Source organism: Myotis myotis, unplaced genomic scaffold, assembly GCF_014108235.1.
Source record: "Myotis myotis isolate mMyoMyo1 unplaced genomic scaffold, mMyoMyo1.p scaffold_m19_p_2, whole genome shotgun sequence".
Taxonomy (NCBI): Eukaryota; Metazoa; Chordata; class Mammalia; order Chiroptera; family Vespertilionidae; genus Myotis; species Myotis myotis.
This window is the reverse complement of record NW_023416324.1, coordinates 29,064,020-29,086,085: the sequence shown is the minus strand read 5'-3', so window position 1 is coordinate 29,086,085 and position 22,066 is coordinate 29,064,020. Positions and strand designations below refer to the sequence as shown.

Genomic DNA, 22,066 nt, shown 5'->3' with positions numbered 1-22,066 from the left:
TTAGCACAGCACCTGGCACATACTAGTACTTTTTTATGTCCCAGGTGCTGCTCCAAATATTTAAATGTGTTAAATTAATTTCACTACAACTCTAGGAGGCATTATTCTCTTTTATAGGCACTGTAAATGAGGAAAATGAAGACAGTGAAGGTCAGAGAAATTAAATAACTTCCTCAAGTTCACAGAGCAAGTGAGATGTTCAGTAAATGGCAGCAATGACTGTTCTGAGGAAGCAATACATGGGACAGAGTCTCCGAGACACCAATTATGGACTGAGGGGTTTCTGCATCTGGACTAGCTCCAACCTTATTCCCTTAATTGTAGCAAATTACATAGACGAGTCAGTGTTATAGAGTTAACATTATATATTTATTTTAAGTGCCATTCATGCATATCAATTCTGGCAGCAACAATTCTAATGACACTTGGGATATTTCTTTACAGCACTAAACAGTTACAAAGAATGGGGTGCCGTTCATCATACGGGCAAAATATGAAATCGTGCAATAGCAAAACTGTAGAAACATTAAAACACTGACTGTCCAACAGCAGTACAGAGAGCAGATTGTGTTTGCACAAAAAGCCAATGCATTTTCATCACATATATACAATATAGATATGTACACATCACCCTCTGAATGAACAATATCAAAATACTCTATTCCATCTGAAATAATCCCGATTGATTCCCTCCCACTTCAAAGGACATCTGAGAGACACATATTTACAAGTACACACATGAATACATTTACATTTCAAAAACTACCACAAATGCCAGTCGGATTATTCTCCTGGACAGAGTACTCCCATTTGATTATATGCATTTATTATTCTTTCCCCCAAAAGTCTTCAGTCAATTTAAGCCCAAGACAGAACTTACTCTGAATTAATAACTACCAACTGAAATGGCCACTAGAGGGATGCTCTGCACCTCACCAGGTAGCCCTGCCAGGCCTGGAGCTCGCTGAGGCCTGTCCCGGGCTCCCAGGTTACTGAATCACAAGAGTGGGATGGGTCTGGATGGAGGCTCTGCCTCCAGTGCCATTCTTGGTAAGTTTAAATTCTTATAAAAATATTGATCACTGCAAATCAGACTGCCAAATAGGAAATTAGCTTCACACGATTTGAAAAAATCTTCATCAGTGGTTTCTACTCAAATCATTCAATATAAGAGACTGCATTCCAATACCCAAATTGTTTAAAGTGCATTTTGATCCCCAAGCAATTAGAAGTTTCAAAACAGTCATTTTGGTATCTAGAAAACAGTGACTTGAACAGACTATTTAAAATCTCTCACACACACCCTTTTATCAAGCGTTTACTCTGCAGGCTGCTATCTCATCTTGCCTCTGATCTATCTAAGAGGGGCCTGTTGGCTGCCTTGCCAGAATCCTCTGATTTCCACTGATCCAAGGGGCTGGAACTGAGCTTCCTTTTTCATGCCAAGTAGGGTCCAAAAAACAGGAACATAAAGGCCTTCCTTTCTCCTCAACCTCACCAGCCTTTACCATGGCTGGCTTCCCAGTGATTCACTCAAGGCAACACTCCATAAAACACACACACACACACACACACACACAACCCCCATACTTTGTTCAAATACTCTCACATACACACATATAGAAGAAACAAAAATGTATGTTCAGTTCAAGTAGAGATTACTCATCACAGAATCACTAAGCTAATTAAAGTGATTTAAGCATGGCTGACAGAGATTATAGATGTTAAAAAGCAACCAGTGAGCAGTTATTACTCCTTGATTTGATGGAACATATTTTCCCATTAGAACTGAAAGAAATTCTGCTTTTTTTGGTCTAAGGAACCAATCAAAACCTATTCATTTTTAAAAATCTCATTTCTTTTAGAAAACTAAGACAATCCATGCAAAGTAACTGTGATATATGAATCAAAACAATAAACAAACAACAACTAAGAAAAACCGCTAAGAGGCAGGTTGCATTTCAAAGACAGTATCCAAATGCCATGCAACCTCAGAAACACTGGACAGCAGACACAGCAGGCCACTAACAATAAGTGTCTCTCCATCCTCCTGTCAGTGTTTCCTAAATGGAAAGAGTGAATGGGAACACTTGCTTTATAAACAATGCCCTGCCGTTTGTTGCCCAAATGAATGGATTCAAATTCTAGAAAGAATCCTATTTAGCTAATAAGTTTCAATCAGCAGGAATGCTAAGACAGAGAAATATACTCACATGGTATGAGGAGTGATGGTCACAAGAATAACACAATCTCTCTGATTGTCTTATCTGTAAACTCTTATCAAGAAAAATATTTCTGTGCTTTCAGATACCCCATTTCTCCTTAATAAATCCAATTAGAGCTGAGCATTCACAGAAGGTAGCAATAAATATTAAAATAACACTTTTGAATAATAAATAAGTGGAGATAGCGATCTGTTTAAAGAGCCACGCAATGACCAGCTTCTAATCAATCAAATAAATTTTAGAGCTATTATAATGCAGACTTAGGAAAACAGACACTGACAAGGTACAACATAAATTCTACAATCCCCAAGCATCAAAACAAATTTGGTCAGTTCTCAACGTGCCCCTCTGGACTGTCAGAGTATCAAACTCTGGGTTTTTTATTTACTGGGCAGAACTCAATACCCACATTTCTGAAAAGATTAAATAAAGGGAACTGGGCTTTAAAAAAACCTATTTCCTTTCAGTTGCCCACATCAGTTAAAAGCATCCTGCAGAAAATAGCCTAACAAGGAATAAAAACTCACAGTAACTTTCTTTTCAAGATCTAATAATCCAATTAGAAAAATTGAAGCCTTTCAGTAAATTTTGTACATATATTTACACATATGTATCTATAAACTGCTTGCAGCAAAACAGGCTCTGTCTGAAAAATCAGTCTGGCACTTGTGGTCAACATCAAATTGACACAAATATGCAAAAGCTGTTTAAATCACACAACAGTTAGGAGCTACACAGGAGCTGGCAGGAGACAAACATGTAGTACTTGTTTGGGTCAGATAAAAGCAAAGTTATCCAGCTAAAATCTTTTTGATTGTCTTCAAAAGAAATTTTTATAACATTGGTAAAGTGATTAGCAACTTTGTTTTCTCAACTGGATTCTCTTAAACCTTTCCCTTCACTGCACAGAAAGGTGACGCTGGGGTGCGGTCTTGCAGAAACAAGCTCTACACAATTGAATCCCAATCAAAGTCATCCTGGATGTCATCTGGAGGCAGAGAGCGCCGCATCTGAAAGGCTTGGGAAGGCATCATGTGCTGCTGGTTCATAGCTCCGTGGTGGCCTGGAAGGAAGCAGGCGATGTCAGTAGTGACACAGTACTGAAGACCTACCGAGCACTTCCCATATGCCAGATGCTCAGACACATTATCTCACTGAAACACCCAGAAGCCTTCTACGAGGTGTCTCTTATAATTCCATTTTATAGATAAAAGAGACTGGGTTTAGGAGAATGAGCAAGTCACCCAAAGTCATACAACTAGTAAGGAGAAGAAATAGGATCTGAACTCAGTTCACTTGACTCCAAAACCAACACTCTTTCCATGACACCAGGCTGCAGCAAGGAAGGCATGAAAGGAATGGTGGAGTGCTCAGTGCTGACACAGCCATTTCCCTCACAGTCTGTTCTGTTCTGGTAAGTTTCAGTAAGATGAGTTGGCTCACTTGGGAATGGTAAATAGGAGAATAATGTTAGTATACCACCGAAGTCACATTGTGTCAGTTTATTTCCTCAGCAAGTTAATTTTTGTGCCACCAAGTAACAGCAGGTGAACACAGAGGACATGCACACGGCTGGGTGCAGTAAGCCCGGAGGACACCGCAGATACACATGCCTATTCTCCCCATGCTCCTCTTCTTGGATCAGTGTGGCCATGCACTATTTGTGCTCCCCAATTTGGTGCATTCTGCCTTTATCTCCATAGTTGACAAACCGCCTTCCAAACCAGATTCTTTCTTTAAAAATAATTTTTATTCATTTGTAGAATTTATTCTTTTACTAGGAGTTAAACATGTTCTTTAACTGTTGTGGAATTTTTTAAAATATATTTTTTTATTGACTTCAGAGAAGAAGGGAGAGGGAGAGAGAGAGAAACATCAATGATGAGACAGAATCATTGACTGGCTGCCTCCTGCACACCCTGTACTGGAATCGACCCCATAACCTGGTATGTGCCTTTGACCAGAATCGAACCTGGGACCCTTCAGTCCCCAGGCCAACACTCTATCCACTGAGACAAATCAGCTAGGGCTGTTGTGGAATTTGTACCGATTATAGTTTTTGTTAGTATTCTGAATACAAAGTTTCAAGAAATCTGCTGCTAATCTTATTTTTCTCTTAAACCCTGTAACTTTTAATGTACAATTTCATAAAATGCTAAAGTTTTCAGTATATCACAGGAGAGCAGAAATGCCTGTATTTATTTATTTTTAATGTATAAATTTCTTACTATCTGCCAGGTACTAATGTAAGTGATTTACATACAATCCTCATTTAATTCTCTGAACAAGGCTAGGAGTTAGGTAGTGTTATTAGCCCCCTTTTACAGATAGGGAGGCTGAGAGAGGAGAGTTAGGCAGCTATCAAGTGTCAAAGCACCAGGGACTCAAACCCTGGGGATCTAGCTCCAGAGTCTTAACTACCTTGTCTTACCACCTACAAGTTACTGGTGAGCACTGAGGACAGGGAACACATGTCGCTTAGTCCCAATTCCTCCTTCACTGTTGCCTGGCACACAGTCCTTTTGGGGTTTGAAACCCACTCCTCCACATTACCATTTATCTTTTCCTCAAGTAGTCTAAGTAAAGGGGTGTGTGGCATATAAGAAAAATCATGAACTCTGAATCCAGACATCAAAGCTTGAGTCTTGGTTTGGCCATTTGCCAAACTGGTGGCTCCAGGCAAGGTATTTCCTCTTCTGAGCTTCCATTTCTCCATCTAGACAATCCTTAAGACCCTTTCTACCTCTAAAATTGTGCCTCTGCTGCCCCGCTAAACATAACATCCTACATTCAGGAACTTAGGGGAAAAAATTTATGGACTAGTACCTTCTGAAACTTACGTCCTCTGTAAGGTACTTCCCTGGAAACTACAGCTGGGGGAACTTCAAATGAATATAGTTCAGAATGAATATGTAGGAGGTAATCAAAGTAGGTTCTTAAAACTTGAAGTCTATCAAAGTCAAATAGCTTCAAAGAGACTTAACACGTTTCGTGCCGCTCAGGAGTTTTCTCGTGTTTCGCGCCATCTGTTAAGGGCCGCTCACGAGTGTTCTCGTTTTTCACGCCCATGGAAGAAGGAGCGAATCTAGATACTTAGGTAAATTTTGTTTGGTCCCTCTTCATAGAGGAAAATGTTTTACGCAGTACCATACGTTAAAAAAGTACTAGGAACTTTGTTTAATTGTTTTTGTAAATAAAAATGTTATAATTATTGAAAAACAACACCTAAAGTGCATTATGATGATTTAAATAACGTGCAGTTTGCCCCAAAACGTGCGGTCCCTGGCGTATGTCTTAGAGATTATTCTATGCGGTACGCAATGTGTTAAGACACCAGGACACACTTTATGCCCCAACCTCTTAGAGAGGCAGGACAATACTAGAATCATAGATAGCATCATGGGCTAAACGAGACTTCAGGTCACACGGTCCAAACACCGAACGACACCTAAATCCTTTCACCGGCACTGGAGCCAAGTAGCTCTCCAGATTTGTGCACCCCGCCCACTTTAGCACAGAGTTCATTCCCTCTAAAGGCAGCCTCACTCACTGTTAGGACAGGCTCAAGCTTTTCAATATTAAATTATGAGTACCAATTGCAATACACCACATCCCAAAGTACCTGTAATCGTTGTTCCTGCAGTGCTGAGTGCCTGTGGGATATGAGGGTAACCAGGAGGTGGCATCACTGAAGGAGGGAGATTTTGCCTGGAGTCTATGTACAAATTTCCTAATCAGATTTTAAAAAAGAAAAAAAAAATATTACCATAAGTAAAACAAATCAAGCATTAAAATTTTAATAGAATTGCTACCTAAAACTAAATTAAGCTGGTAAGGTGAGGAAGAAAAGGGAAGGAAAACTTACTCCTTTCAGATGCTCAACCTGCTAGGGTGGTGCTGGTTTTTTTAACACAATGCCAGGGCTGGGTGTGAGTCCACTGGTACTAATTCTGGCACTGCATCTAATTCTCTGTAGCTTGTAGACAAGTTATACTTATTATTGTTGTTACATACCTCATTACAGTACAAAGGCATTTTCATCACTTCATCTTAGGGTCCCACTAAGCCCACACGAGGGTAAGTGGAGACAGGAATTATCTCCATTTTATGGATGAGGCAACTGAAGCTCAGAAAGGCTAAGCTGACTTGCCCAAAGACACATCAGTCTGGCAAGGCTGGGCTAGAATCCAGTTCTCCTGACTCACGGGCTCTCTCCACGAATAGTTGTCTCTATATTGCCCCAATTTTCTCACCCTCAAAACAGACCTAGGGGTGCCCTCGCTGCTTAACAAAGTTACTGGAGGCACAAAGTTACAGGAAAGATTTGCACAAAGTAGAGGAGCTATAACAGGCAAACATGATTAAAAATGTACTATTTAGGTGTGTGGAGATGGGAAACATAGACCTCATTTAAGTGGCATTTCAGAAGGTTCTTACTATATTGTTTTTGACAGGAACTATCAAGTATAATAGCTCTAAAATGTCAATTATGTTGCATCCTAATGCAAAATAGAAAGGGAGGGGAACAACGTCATGTGCCCACCCCCATTAACTCCTGGGGAAGAAAACCATACACTGCTCACATTGTGCAGAGCATCTGGAATTCCGGAAAAGCAGTTTCCCCACTGTATTCTAGTGTTTCACACAAATTACATGTGTATTCTAGCAATGCTGTGGTCAACTAGAAAAGAGCAACCATTTCCCAGAGGAAACTAAAAGGGAAAGAAAAATTTTCCTTTTGTATTCAAGGTAGGGCACACTATTTGGCCACTCACAAGTATTTGCCTGCCCCTGGAAAGTCAGACTGACCAAGCTTGAGGTGGTAGCCTCAGAGATAATATAATCCAGTCCTATCTCTGTTCTTGTGGATGAGGAAATGAGCCCAGAGAAAAATGACAGAACCAGGAACAGAACACAAGACTTGACTTCTAGCCATTCCCTCCTAAGATGACATGCTTTTTTTATAGTAAAGTTTAGAGTCAGAACTGAGCTCTCTCACCAATTTGAACATGCTGAAGATTTAGGAATAAAAAAGAGGAGAAAGTTATACTATATTGCAGCTCTAGTAAATTCTTATGGGGGGTTGGGGGGCTGATCAGTCTTCACATGCATGGCTGGTATACCTTCTAAAGGATGCACCAGGCTGCCAGGCTAAGGGGCCAAAGCACTCTGAATAATACAGTCACTCATTTACCAATGACTTAGCCTCTGTCCTGAAAAATCTCACCTCTCTTTTACTCTTCCTTAGGAGCTCAAATCACAATCAACAGAGAAATTCTGATTTTTATTTTTAAGATCAATCTATTTTTATATTTCATTTTTACATTTCTTTTTTGGCTTAGTAGTTCTTACCTTAAAATGGGAATGATGGTGGGAATTAAGAGAGGAATTATGGCAATAAACAAGGATTATGGAATAGATAGATACCCACATTAAACAAATAGACTTAACTTGCTGAAATTAATACATTCCTAACACTTTAACTTTCAGAGAGAAATTTTCATTACTCCTCATTTTCCCCATGTTCTCATTACAGTGTGAACAACTTCCTAAGCAAGAAATTAACTTCCAATGCAGTTTCCAAAAATTTGAGATCCTTTAACATTTAGAATGTAGTTATGAGAATTTAAAAAAATCTAATCACACAATATATTTATTTATTGAAAGCAGACATCTGTTGAATGACCAGTCATTCTAGAAATATTATGTGCCAGGCTCTGCTTTAGCTACTAAAGATACAGAAATGAAAAAACAAACTCTGCCTTTTTGGAGCTTATTCTTGGTGGAGGTGGAGAGGGAGGCAAACAAAGTTAAATTAAATAGTATGCTACAGAGAAAAATAAAGCAGGGAAGAGTGGACATGGATTGATGAACAGGAGCTGTCATTTAAATAGGATGGTCAGGGAAGACATCAATTAAGTAGGTACTATTTGAGAAGAAACGTGACTAACATGAGGACATGACTCAGGGGTCTACTGGGGCAAGACCACTCCAGACAGATCAAAGAGCAAGTACAAAGGCCCTGAGAGTATGTTCAAAGAACAGCAGGGAGTCTAGTGAGGGTGGGGAGGTGAGAGTAATGGGGAACCAGATTTTGCAGGGCGATGCAAGCTATAGTAAAGACTTTGTTTTTTACTGAAGAAAAAAAAAATGTACACCAATGGAAGGTTTTGAGCAGAGAAGTTAAGTGATCAGATTTCTCTGTCTGATAAAATCCCACTTATCCTGCGAAGTCCAGCTTAAATATACCTTCTTCTATAAAGCTTTTCTATCTGTCAAAGACAGTTAAGCAAGCCCCTCTGTCATTCCCACTGCCCTATGGCAGAAGTATAGTCCTCATCATACTGTTTTTATTATTATTTATTTATTTTTATTACTTAAATATATCTTTATTGATTTCTGAGAGGAAGGGAGAGGGAAAGAGAGATAGAAACATCAATGATGAGAGTGAATCACTGATTGACTGCCTCCTACACATCTCCTACTGGGGATCAAGCCCGCAACCCAGGCATGTGCCCTTGACCAGAATCGAACCTGGAACCCTTCAGTCCACAGGCTGATGCTCTATCCACTGAGCCAAACCAACTACGACAGTATTTTTTTTTTTTTTTTTTTTTTTTTTAATAAACCTGTCTCACCTATCAGGCTGGGAGCTCCTTGAGATTAAGGCCTATTTTAAAGTCACTTCTTTATTCATAGTGCCCAATAGATAGGTACAGGAAATTATAAATAAACTAGTGGCCCGGTGCACAGAATTTGTGCATAGGGGCGGGGGGTTTCCCTCAGCCCAGCCTGCACCCTCTCCAATCGGGGACTCTCTGGACATCCTTCTCGAAATCTGGGACAGCTGGCTCCTAACCGCTCACCTGCCTGTCTGATTGCCCCTAACTGCCTCTGCCTGTCTGCCTGATCGCCCCTAACTGCCCCCCCTGCCGGCCTGATCTCACCCCCAACTGCTTTCCCCTGCTGATCTGATCTCACCCCCAAATGTCCTCCCCTGCCAGCCTGGTTGCCCCCAACTGCCCTCCCCTGCCAGCCTGATCTCGCCCCCAACTGCCCTCTCTGCCTCAGCCCCCACCACCATGGCTTTGTCTGGAAGGAAGTCGGACATCCAGAAGATGGCCAGTCAACCCGGTTTAATTAGCATATTACCCTTTTATTAGTATAGATAGATTATATAGGATAGGATTGCTTAAATGGGGGCGGGGGGGGGAGCCTTTTTCAGCAGAAGGAGATGCTCTTGGCAGACAAAATTACATAATCCCTATATCTGGACTGATAGCCACCCACATGCACTATACTGCCAATCCGATCTTTAAGAAACTGAACCGCTTTCTTACACCTTACACCAAACAGCTGTTGCCCTTAAAACCCCTCCTCAGCCCCCATCTTAGGTTCTGCCTTTGCAGTTCACCCAGATTAGGTTCTGGGTGGTCGGTTTATATGCCAGTGTCAAAAGCTCCGCCTCCTAGGCAGCCATTGGCTCCTCGCACTTCACCCAGATTTGGTTCTGATTGGTCGGTTTCTATGCCAGTCAGCATCTCCAGGCCTATCTCTGGGCCTGATCAGAGAGGCAGTGCTGATCAGCAGCCCCCGCAGAGGCCCAGAGAGAAACAGAGGCGCTGCTGCTGGTAAAGCCCGGAGAGAAAGAGAGAGGCAATGGCTGATCAACAACTGCCACGGAGGCTGCGGATCAGACCTTGCCTCTCTCCAGGCCTGATCTGCAGCCCTCTCGACTGCAGGACTGACTTCCGTTCGGTCAAGCCTTTGGTCATTACGGACCCTCGGTTTTTATATATTAGGATATTAGCAAATGAATTCAATACCATATTAGAGGATTATATACTATGACTAAGAGAGATTTATTCCTGGAATGCAAGGAGATTCAACATATGAAAATTAATATAATACACCACATTAATAGAAGGGAAAAAACCGCATGATCATCCCAATTGAGGCAGCAAAAGTATTTGACAAAAGTCAATACCCTTTCATGAATAAAGTAGGAATTGAAGGAAACTACTTAAACATAATAAAAGCTACATATAAAAATCCCATAGTGAATATCATATTCAATGGTGAAAGACTGAAAGCTTTTCCTCTAAGATCAGGAACAAGCAATGATCTACTTCTGGGTATATATCCAAAAGAAATGAAAGCAGGGTCTCTTTTTTTTTTAATATATATATTTTTTATTTCAGAGAGGAAGAGAGAGGGAGGCAGAGAGAGAAACATCAATGATGAGAGAGAATTATTGATTGGCTGCCTTCTGCATGCCCCACACTGGGGACCAAGACTACAACCCAGGCATGTGCCCTGACGGGAATCAAACTGTGACCTCCTGGTTCATAGGTCAACAACACTCAACCACTGAGCCATGCCAGCTGGGCTGAAAGCAGCATCTTAAAGAGATATTCGTAGACCCATGTATTATCCACAATAGCTAACACATGAGAGCAGCCCAAACTGTTCAATGACAAATGAACAGATAAGCAAAATGTGGTAGATACATACAATGGAATATTATCTAGCCCTAAAAACGAATAAGTCAGTCACAAAAAGACAAATACTATATGGTTCCACTTATATAAGGTACTACTTAGTCAAAAATCAGAGGCAGAAAATAGAATGGTAGTTGCCAGAGGTTTGGCAGAGGATAGAACAGGGGAAATGGTGGGGATATTGTTTAATGAGTATAGAGCAGTGGTCGGCAAACTCATTAGTCAACAGAGCCAAATATCAACAGTACAACGATTGAAATTTCTTCTGAGAGTCAAATTTTTTAAACTTAAACTATATAGGTAGGTACATTGTTATTAACTTAATTAGGGTACTCATAAGGTTTAGGAAGAGCCACAGTCAAGGGGCCAAAGAGCTGCATCTGGCTCGCGAGCCGCAGTTTGCCAACCACGGGTATAGAGGGTTTATAAGATGAAAAGAGTTTTGAAAAATGAGTTGTGGTGATGGTTGCATAACATTATGAATGTATTTAATATCAATACACTATATATACTTAAGGATGATTAGGATGGTGAATTTTACATTGTGTGTATTTTACTACAATAAAACATTTTTAGCCCTACCCGATTTGGCTCAGTGGATAGAGTATCAGCCCACAGACTGAAGGGTCGCGGGTTCGATTCCGTTCAAGGGCATATACCTCGGTTGCAGCTTCACCCTGCTCAGGGCACATGTGGCAGGCAACCAATCGATGTGTCTCTCTCACATCAATGTCTCTGTCTCTCCCCATCCTTTCCACTCTCTCTAAAAATCAATGGAAAAATATCCTCAGGTGAGAATTAACAATATATATATAATTTTAAGAATATTAGGAAGATATATACAATTAAAAAAAAAAAAAGACAAAAGGGGGGGGGGCTAAAGAGTTATCAAAAAATGAAGTTTGTGCCTGGCACATAGAGGACACTCCATAAAGAATAAAGGTTAAAAAGGAAGAAAGTGAGATGAAAAATACAGTGCACAAATTTTGAGTCCAGAGTGAAACATCAATGGCACTACATACCATTTTGTCTACTCTTAAAGCAAACTTTCAAGTTTAATTTTCTTCAACATTCTTAGAAGATATATAAAAGTAAGATTTTCATTGCAAGTATACACAAATTTAAGTTGATCTATCTTCATAACTATATTCTTATAAAATGTACATATCTTGCCCCAGCTGGTTTTGCTCAGTGGATAGAGCGTTGGCCTGTGGACCAAAAGGTCCTGGGTTCGATTCCAGTCAAGGGCACATACCTGTGTTGCGGGCTTGATCCCCTGTAGGGGACATGCAAGAGGCAGCTGATCAATGATTCTCTCTCATCATTGATATTTCTATCTCTCCCTCTCCCTTCCTCTCTGAAATAAATAAAAAATATATTTTTAAAAAATGTACATATCTTGAAGACATTTTAATTCTTGTTTGACAACTTAAAAGATCACAAAGGAATGTAAATTGTAAACAATAATCATATAAATCTTGACCAAAAAATAATTTATCTTAGTTTTTCTAAGCTATACCTTAAATACATAATTTGATTTCATTCACTTCTTAGAAATTAAAAGATATAAATGGATCACCGTCACCATTAACAATGTAACATGTTGCCTCAGTCACTAAATTTCATATGAATGAGAAAAAGAAAATCCAAAGAAAGATAAACATCACATGATCTCACTCATTTGTGGAATATAATGAACAAAAATAGATCCAGGGACATAGAAGCATTGAACAGACTGTCAAACCTCAGAGGGAAGGCAGGAGAGGGTGGAGGGGGGGAAGGGTAAGAGATCCACCAAGGACTTGTATGCATGCATATAAGCATTACCAATGGACATAGACAGTAGGAAGGTAAGGGCATGTGCTGGGGAGTGGGAGCAGCTGGGGAGAGGTCAATGGGAGGAAAAGGAGACATATGTAATACTTTAAACAATAAAGAATTTAAATTTTAAAAAAAGGAGATGAAGTTTAAAAAATAAATAAAAAGAGAAAATCAAGAAGATAACTAAACCCATACCTGTTCCAATGTGTTGGGAGGGTTTTGTTGGATGCATGGCACCATGACAGACATTTTGCTGAACATTACTCTGTGAGTGGATAAGGCCAGTTTGTGTAAAGAATTGATTAAGAGAAGAACAGAGATCAGCAAATTGAACCTGATCCAAAGACCAGTTCTTGAGATCTGCCTGTCTCATACTCTCCATCAAACCTATGAGAAAAACATTGGAAATAAAGTTAGTACAGTTCTGTAAATATTGCAAGGAAAATAGCAAGACAATTTTTTTTCAGCCCTCAAAATTTCCACTGATAGTGATTTTCCTATGCAATGAAGAATGACATTATAAAATTATTCAAAGTCTGATTCTTTTAGATGTGGCCAAATTGTTTTCAGAACTCTTATCTGTGACCCTCTATTTCAACTGGCCAAAAGACAATTATAAATTTTACAAAGTGTTGTTTATAAGCATACTACCAACAGAAAATAAATAAAACACTATGTAAGGAGATGTTTATTTATATTATAAAGAAACTTATAATCTACTAGAGAAAACAGGATGTTTATTTGGTTATATGTCAAAAAGAACTAATACTCACCTTGGAACTGTGAAAGGTCTACATCTGACCAATTAACACTGCTAGCAATTCGACAGCTTTCTTTTAGCATATCAAGTGTTGCATACCAATCATTTGAAACACCTATAAAAATAATATTAACAATACTATGAATCTTGGATAGTGAAAGTTTGAAGTATATGGTAAGGGGAGACAATGAGTTGACCTTATTCCTGACATTGGCAGATCGATATCCAGTTTTAAAAACAAATTACATCATGTATTGGGGCAATCTGCTCTGTGAGACAGGTAGGAAGGCTATCATTTCTCTCCATTTTACAAATGGAAACAAAAAACTGAACCCAGAGTGGTCAAGGTCACTATAATAAATCGAAGACTTGAACCCAGGGCTTATAAGCTCTAGAAAGCAACCCATGATGGCACTTGAAAACTGTCAATCTTGGTAACTGCTCTTTACATTTGTACAGTACAAATGATGACCAGGCAAGACAAGTCATACAAATCAGTATTTCCCCCAATATAAAGTTCATTTTCCTGTCTTGTTGTGACCTTCAGAGGTACGTTCTTTATAACTTAAAGGCAGGTACACATTTAGAAGCAATGTGCAGTTCGACTTAAAAAGCACTGACTAAGGGAGGTAAATTAGATTGTACAGCAAGAGATGTTTCTTACAAAGCAACCTTAAGAGTGAGAAATGCCTCAACACAGTTCTCCTGTCAAGGTAGCAAATTCTGTGCTTGCTGTCCAAATTACCCTGTTTTCAGGATCACCCCTGGATAGAAGAACGAACGAATAAAAAGAATTTTTTGCTACTTCACAGATAACTGTATCAACTACTGGCTACTTGTTTACAAAATTCTGCCAATTATGGATTAATAAAATAAACAATGAACCAGAGACAACATGACCCTACCCTCAGGCAACTCATAAGTCAGAAAGAAATTTGTTGGGGGGGGGGGGGATTAAATTAATGCCTCAAGTGAGCCACAAACATTCAAGTCTATCCGACTTTCAGATCCTATAATAAATGCTGACTTGGCAACACAAAATAAAGCAATCTCTGCAGAGAGAGTAGCTGAGCAAACCCCTACCCACTCAGTAAATGTTTATTTTAATCCTTTTAGAATAACTGGTATTACAGGCTCTGAACTCTGATGGGCCAGGATATAAATTCCAGGTCCACTACTTATTAGCAGTATGATCTTGAGCAAATTGATTAACTTCTTTGACTTACACTTCTCCTATCGAATGTGGTAATCTACCCTTGTTTTAAGAGAATATGAGATAATGTATCTAACTTGCCTTGCACATAACAAGCACTCAAACAACTAAGTTCCCTCCATTCCTTCCCTGTAAAAGACAACGTGCTTATTATTCCCATCTTATAAATGAGAAATTTATAATTCAAAGAGACTATTATCACAGCCACAATCTTTCCTAACTCACAAGGTAGAAGTCTATTTTCATCCTCTGGTAAGTTACCACTGGGATAACAGGCCATTAAGGGCACATCATAGGTTGCTTTCAGCTATAATTGTACTTTTTTCTCCCCTGGCAATCATTAGACTTAAAGATCTAAAAATAACTTCAAGATGTTTTATAAGATAGACCATCAAAGCAGGAACTATACCCAATTTTCAATTTTATTCTAGATTTTATTCTACTTAGAATTAGTAATAGAAAACAAAATAAATTGTTAAAGGAAACTCACTAAATTCCAAATACTCTGGTATGCATTTTTTATCTTATATCATTTAACACCCCTCAAAAAGCGTATTATTTTTCCACATTGTAAATAACAAGACGGTTTTAGAAAAATTTAAGATATAAAGCAAAATCAGGATATAAGAGACCTTATGCACTACCCAGCTCATTTCCCTGACAATAGTTTAACTGCCTGAAACAATGGTCAATTTTTAATTGGTGAATAAGAACTACACTGTCTAGCACTTAGCAATTGTCCCGCCAGGATAAAAAAATCTCATCAGTGATATGATTGGTAATTGGACAACCAGGCAAGACAAGAGAAGGACCTGTACTTTGCACAACTCCCAGGGCCCCATTCACCTTATAGTCTATATCTGTGGCACCCCTTGGAGTTCTTCAGTGCAAAGACTGCTTGGTCTATAAGCAATGTCATGTCAGTTAAGCATCTCACCAGAAACCATCAAGACTATCTGGAAAGTAACGGATTTTCAAAAACATCAGGATATGAAAAATGCTTTCTTCCTTTGCAAAATACCATTTCAAAATGAGCTACCCGGCAGGAATTAAGCAAAGGAAGAAATAGTGGAGATATTCACTGAATACTTAAATATAAGGACTAGGCATTTCTTATTTGTATTCTCAATATGATGCTTATAACAACACTGTATGGCAGTGTACTTTATTTTTATAGATGAGAAAACATGACTAAAAGAAGTTAAGAAATGCACCTGAAGTCCTAAGAGTCATAATGAGGATTCAAATCTATGTATGTTCTCTCTTCTATATCACTGAATCCTAAGAGATTACAGACTGTGCATTCCATTCTTCTTTCAAATACAGCTGACCCTTGAACAACACAGGTTTAAATTGTGTGGGTCTGCTCACATGCTGATTATTTTCAATAAACATACAATCGATAGTATTTTCAATCCCTAGTTGGGAATCTGTAGTCATGGAGAGCCAACTGTATATACTGTTCTACACCATTTTATATAAGGGACTTAAGCATCCATGGATTGTGGTATACCAAGGGGGTCCTGGAATCAACCCCCTAGGCAGACTGAGGGATGATTGGGAAGTCAAAAGTCATACACAGATTTTCAACTGGTTAAAGCTCCTAACCCTTGCACTGTTAAAGGGTCAATTATACTCACAAAAACACTTATTTTCCAAAAGAACAAGAGATAAAACCATGAAACCTGCAAGAGTTGCTGAATTTGCCTATATTGCCACAATACATTTTAATCAAGAAAATCTCCAGTTCAATCTATGGACTAAATGAGTTACAAATACAGGATTAGAGCAAGGAAACACAAAAGGAGACAGATGAAGAGAGAGTTGGTCGTAAATACAGGTAAGTCCCAGATAACAAAGAACAGATCTTAATTCACAATTAGCCAGAGTCAGGAGACAAAAACTTACCAGAATTACAGGATACTTGTTGTGGGGTTGGGGGTGCCTGATGTGTTAACGTCTGATGCTGATGGTTCGAATGATGCTGCATGTGTTGATGTGGAGAGGGGTGTTGGGGATGAGGGGACTGGAGCTGGCTGTGCTGTTGTGGAGAAGGGTGCTGGGGATGAGGGGACTGGAGCTGGCTGTGTTGTTGTGGGTGCGATGCTGGATGCTGGGGACGCTGCGGATGCTGTGGTAAACCATGTGGTCGATGGGGTGGATGTGGAGACGGCTGTGTGTGTATCTGGGGGTGGGACAGAGAGACCTGTGCAACCGAATTACTGCCTGTGGTATTGAGGCCACTGCCATGACTGTTGGAAAGGTTGCTTTGGTTGCCGTGTGGGTGAGAGCTCACTGTACTGCTAGGAGAGTGCTGATAGGAACACGAAGTATGGGACTGCTGGGAAGATTCAGAAGGGATGTTCATCAAACCTAAAAAGTCAGAAAAAGCAAGCTCACTTATGGTCAGACTGTAGTTATATTTTAGAACAAAGGTTTGCAACATTAGAGAGCAAAGGCATAAGTTGTCAAAAGGCAACTTTGTTTCATTTTAACACGTGTTGATGGTTTTGAAAGCCAATAAAAAGCCCCTTGGCGGGAGAAAAAGATGTGTTGATAGAACATCCACCATCCACTGGGCTCTATAACTGAGAATAGTAAGAAACATCATTCCTTGCCCTTGAGTAGCTTATGCTCTAGTTACCATGCTCTAGTTGCTTATGCTCTCCTACTAGAGCAGTGGCTCTCAACCTTCCTAATGCCGCGACCCTTTCATACAGCTCCTCATGTGTGGTGACCCCCAACCATAAAATTATTTCCGTTGCTACTTCATAACTGTAATTTTGCTACTGTTATGAATCGTCATGTAAAAATCTGATATGCAGGATGTATTTAGGCAACCCCTGTGAAAGGGTCGTTCGACCCCAAGGGGCTCGCGACCCACAGGTTGAGAACCGCTGTACTAGAGTCTAGTAGAAGAGAAACACTTCAAGAGATTATGTCCATGTCCAGTCCGTGTGGCTCAGTGATTAAGTGTTGACCCATGAACCAGGAGAACATTCCGGGTCAGGGAACATGCCCAGGTTTAGGCCCGATAGGGGGCATGCAAGAGGCAGGCAATTGAAGATTTTCTCTCATCACTGATGTTTCTATCTCTTTTTCTCCCTCTCCCCCTTCCTCTCTCTAAAATCAATCAAAACATAATTTTTAAAATAAGAGATTATGTCCAATAACATTAGTGGGGATACAGGAACTTTGTTTCTTGCCTATTCAGGTAGAAAGGAGCTGGAGATATAGAGAAGTCTTCCCTGAAAAGGCGGTATCTGAGCTGAGTCTTAAAAGACAAATAAAGAGTAAGCAAAACAAAACAGCCATCTCCATTATTCTTTTTCATTACTTTTATGGAACATTCTTGAGACACAGTTAAGGGGTTAAGACTGCATATTTTATAGCACCAGAAAGTAAAGTCTCTGCACTACACTTGGAAACTCTGGGAAGTTATTAACCGTTCCAACTCACAATTACCTCAACTATAAATGGCATGGTAATAGCATCTACTTCATAGAGTTGTGAGGATAAAATGCTATAATGCAAGTGCAGGCTGCAGGATGAGCTCAGTAAATGCTAGCTTTTATGATGATGATGATGCCAGAAGTCCCTAATGTTAAACAAAATATATGTTTGGTATGCAAGTGGACACACATTTTAATAAATCTATTGCAAGTATGGCTAATACCATGTCTTGCTGAACCAAACACAAAAAAAAGTTACTAAATTTAAAATAGAATACTGCAACATAGTGTCAGTCAATAAAAGCTTTTTAAGCAAAATAAAAGTATTCTCACTTACTTTTTACAAAATAAAAGTATTCATACTTAATAGTCAATAGTATTAATAGTAAAATTGTATTAGAGTACATGGTAAGATAATCTTAAAACTTAGTACATTAAGGTTTTATAGGTACAAGAGTTAAAGTTCTTGCCTTGGCCTGGAAAACTGTCATTTATATGGAATCTATAGCATTACAGTAAAATGAAAGAAAGCAGTGATTTCATTATCTATGTCCATAAAGGCCTAGCATTTTAAGTGACAATCCAGATATGATCCATACCAACATTTTCAATCCCAAATTATTTTTAAATCAAATGAAACAAAGTATCTTTCAAAAGCCCAATATGTAAAACTGATAAATGTAAAGTTTCCTTTTTTGAGGTCAGGGAAGGTCTCCCTCTTCATCTGCACACTTTAACTCCCCAAGACCTTCACAAAAGCCAAGGACTCCAAAGAGAACAATTTAAAAACCAATCATGTAATCTAGTCTTATTTGTTTTACATATAGGGATCCTGAGTTCTAGAGAGGTGGCATTAAGTCAGTTGACTTTATGGTAGAACCAGGACTAGAACCCAGAATTCCTATCAATGCTCTTTTGTTTGTTTGATTGAAATAGCATTATGGGCTTCAGAAATCTTCACCATTGTTATTTCAAAGTTAGTAATTTTCTATTATGACCACCAAGGTCGGGTCTGCTTAGCAAAATCTTATATTAGTTCTTTTTGTACTTTTATAGATAGAGAATATAAGACAAAATTTAAAAGAATACACAATTCTTCCTTTAGCCAGAAAAACAAATTTCCTATACAAGCTATTGATATTCATTGATATATGTAATACTTGTATATAACATTAACTTTCGCCATAATATCTGACAATCACATGTATTAAAATGTAAACTCTATAGAGATCGGGATTTTTGTCTAAAGGATTTTGTTCACTGCTATAAATAGGTAAAATCTCTGAGTTATAAATAATCTGTCAAATAAACTAGGAAATATTTCTACAGTAGAGTTCCCAACAATGTGTGACTAGTGTCAACGTCTGACTAGTGTTCTTTGGGGAAAAGACAATGTGTCATCTTGATCCTATCACATGACTGACTAAAATTAAACCAGCAACTAAAGGCAGAGTAACACATAATAGCAGCTTTTAGTTGATATAATACTGAATCTCAACCAAAATCACTTTTGGCGTTTAAATCTGATTTAAATATGTTGTATAAAACAAGGACCCGGAGCATAACACTAAGCAATGTGTTCACTTGTAAGTGCCATACGTGAAAGTACAAATTTGGTGCTAATACTTATCTTTTTGCTAATACCAGTCAGAACAGAAAGGCAAGGCACATCTACTCTGTGGTACAACATTTACCACTAAAATGATTCCCACGGCAGAAATCACTAATTAGCCATGGTAGTCTTTCCCAGATGGCACAGATGTAATACCAGATTCAACACAGCTCTAGGACACCACTAGATCAAGTGAAGTAGGCAGGCAAAATGAAATTTATCTGCCATTCTTGTGCTACGATATAAATATACACAGAGCATAGTAAAGGCACAAAGAGCATTCAATCCTGATCATGATGATAATGTTCTAAGATCAAGGAAATATAACAGCTGCTATGTGAAAACAATTCTTAAGAGAACATTTTATAATAAAAATTTACTTTACAAAAAGTATTAAAAAAAAAAAAACTCACCTTGCTGACTAAGTGACTGCTCAAAAACTGACTTATAAAGGCTCCGAAATGAGGCACTGAGATCTTCAAAATTATATTCTGAGAAATGTAGTTGTTTGTCTCGTTCTGGAAGGTTGTACTGTGGCTGCTGCTGGGGAGTTAATGACTGAGAGACTGGTTCTGGATGATTTGTCACCTATCATTAAAAGAGAATACTACTAATTTAGTAGCTCTATATCAGAATTGATTTGTTATGTAAAATACATCACTGAAAATATTAAAAGTTTTCAGAATCCAAAGGAAATATTTATTTCCCCATCTGTGGCTTTTCCATCCTCTGTTTAAGCTGGGGGTGTACATGAAGTACAGACCACAAAATTGTTAACCTGGATCTTGAAGAACCATAGGTATTTAATCCAACCTCCATATTTCACAGAAGAGGAGAAAGTTCAAAGAAGATAAATGACTTTCTCAATACAAGTATGTGATGAACTAATAAGCCTGGACAGTTTCTGTAGCATCTTCATTTGATTTCTATAAAAATAATTTCATCTCAAACACTATATTATGAAACTACTAACATTTCTTATTCATTTATTCAATTAATCTTTAAACATTTAAATTCAAATACTGTGAGTACTCTGATCAGTTTTTGTGGCACTGCCCAAAACAGCAAGAAACTTTAACACATCTAAGTCATCATTTCTAGGGAAAAGTTTTTTATTAAATGAAATGAAACTGAGGGGAAATGAAAAATGAAGGATAAATGACAAAGGAGATTCTGAGAAAAACAAAATACAGGTTGTGGCAAAGGTAGATTTACAGTTGTTCATATGGAAAATAATACAATAATCTATTCTCTCTATATAAAACCCTAATATGCAAATAGACCAAACGGGGGAACTAAACAACTTGTTGCTATGACATGTGCTGACCACCAGGGTGTGGGCGCAGAACATGGCGGGGGTCAGCAAACCGTGGTACATGGTGGGAACCGGCAAAGGTGGGATGGTGGAGCAGGTGAGCAGGGGCACCAGACCAAGGCAGGGCTCTGGTCGCTGTCATCAGGGCAAACCTCTGGTGGCTACTGAAAATTCTTTGCTCCAGTGCACCAGTCCCGCCTGGTGCGAGCACCTGCTGCCAACGCCAGAGCCACTGCTCGTACCCGCTGCTGGCTCCCGATGCTGGCCCAGATTGCCCCCCAGGGCTTCTCCACTTCCCCCTGCTCCTAAGGGTAATCGGGGCAGCAGCCGCCACTCACACCTGCTGCTGGCATCGGCCCCAAAAGCTGCGCACCATCAGCGGATGCAAGCGGGCCAGCGCCATCAGTGCGCGTCAGCGGCAGGAGCAGGGCTGCCGGCAGACACGGGACAGGGGGCTGCGGCGGGAGGGGCCAGACAGGGGCGTGGAGGATGGGCCGAGACCGCCCCTGTGCCCCCCCGCAGCCTTGCAGCCCACAGTTCCTTTCAAGGTGCATGAATTCATGTACTGGGCCCCTAGTTAATAAATAATAATACAAGTATAAACCGTCTCATATATTCACAACTATAAACCTACTTTTGCCCCAACCTGTATGTAGATCAAGGGCTTGCGCTATGCAAGAGGTTGAAAAAGCACCAGAAACATGTACAAAATAAAAATTATCTTTGAAGGTAGCACAACTAGAAAAGAAAAAGAAAAAAGATCAGCTGTATCTCTTAAAGACTATATCAAGGAGTGGTAAACCACCATTTATTTAGTTAACAATGTGATTATCCTGAAACAGGGGATGATGACTGGTCTTATGAGGAGCAAATTCTCATCAACCATCCTATCTTGCCAGAGGCAGCTATGGGGGCAGTTTCTTGTCGACCTTGCCATCTTGCAGCAAGTTGCTCAGAGACAGTTTCTCATCTATCTCCCTGTTTCCAGTGAGACAGGGGACTTTCCACTTTATTCCTGTAGGGCATAGCTACAAGTTATACAACTGCTTAGCTGCAGTACAAAATTTGTTCTTCCACTTATAGTGACCCACCATATATGTAGTCTGTCATCTGGCTCCTCTAATTAGGGGTTGTCCAATGGGATGTGACACCATACTGATGCAGCTT

General features: G+C 39.4%; 1 protein-coding gene across 6 annotated transcripts in view; it reads right to left on the bottom strand.

The window, feature by feature from the left end:
* Positions 1–347: 347 nt before the first annotated feature.
* FOXJ3 (forkhead box J3) overlaps positions 348–22,066 on the bottom strand; it is a 127,703-nt gene continuing 105,984 nt past the window's right edge. For 5 of the 6 annotated variants that reach the window (XM_036347272.1, XM_036347271.1, XM_036347274.1 and 2 more), the window contains 6 exons: positions 19,998–20,172; positions 16,429–16,893; positions 13,321–13,422; positions 12,743–12,934; positions 5,848–5,955; positions 348–3,288 (listed from right to left, as the gene is read on the bottom strand). In XM_036347272.1, the coding sequence (XP_036203165.1) occupies positions 3,173–3,288; positions 5,848–5,955; positions 12,743–12,934; positions 13,321–13,422; positions 16,429–16,893; positions 19,998–20,172 (1,158 nt within the window). In that variant the 3' untranslated portion in view covers positions 348–3,172. The remainder of the gene's footprint in view (positions 3,289–5,847; positions 5,956–12,742; positions 12,935–13,320; positions 13,423–16,428; positions 16,894–19,997; positions 20,173–22,066) is intronic. The other variant, XM_036347276.1, reaches the window with a different exon arrangement.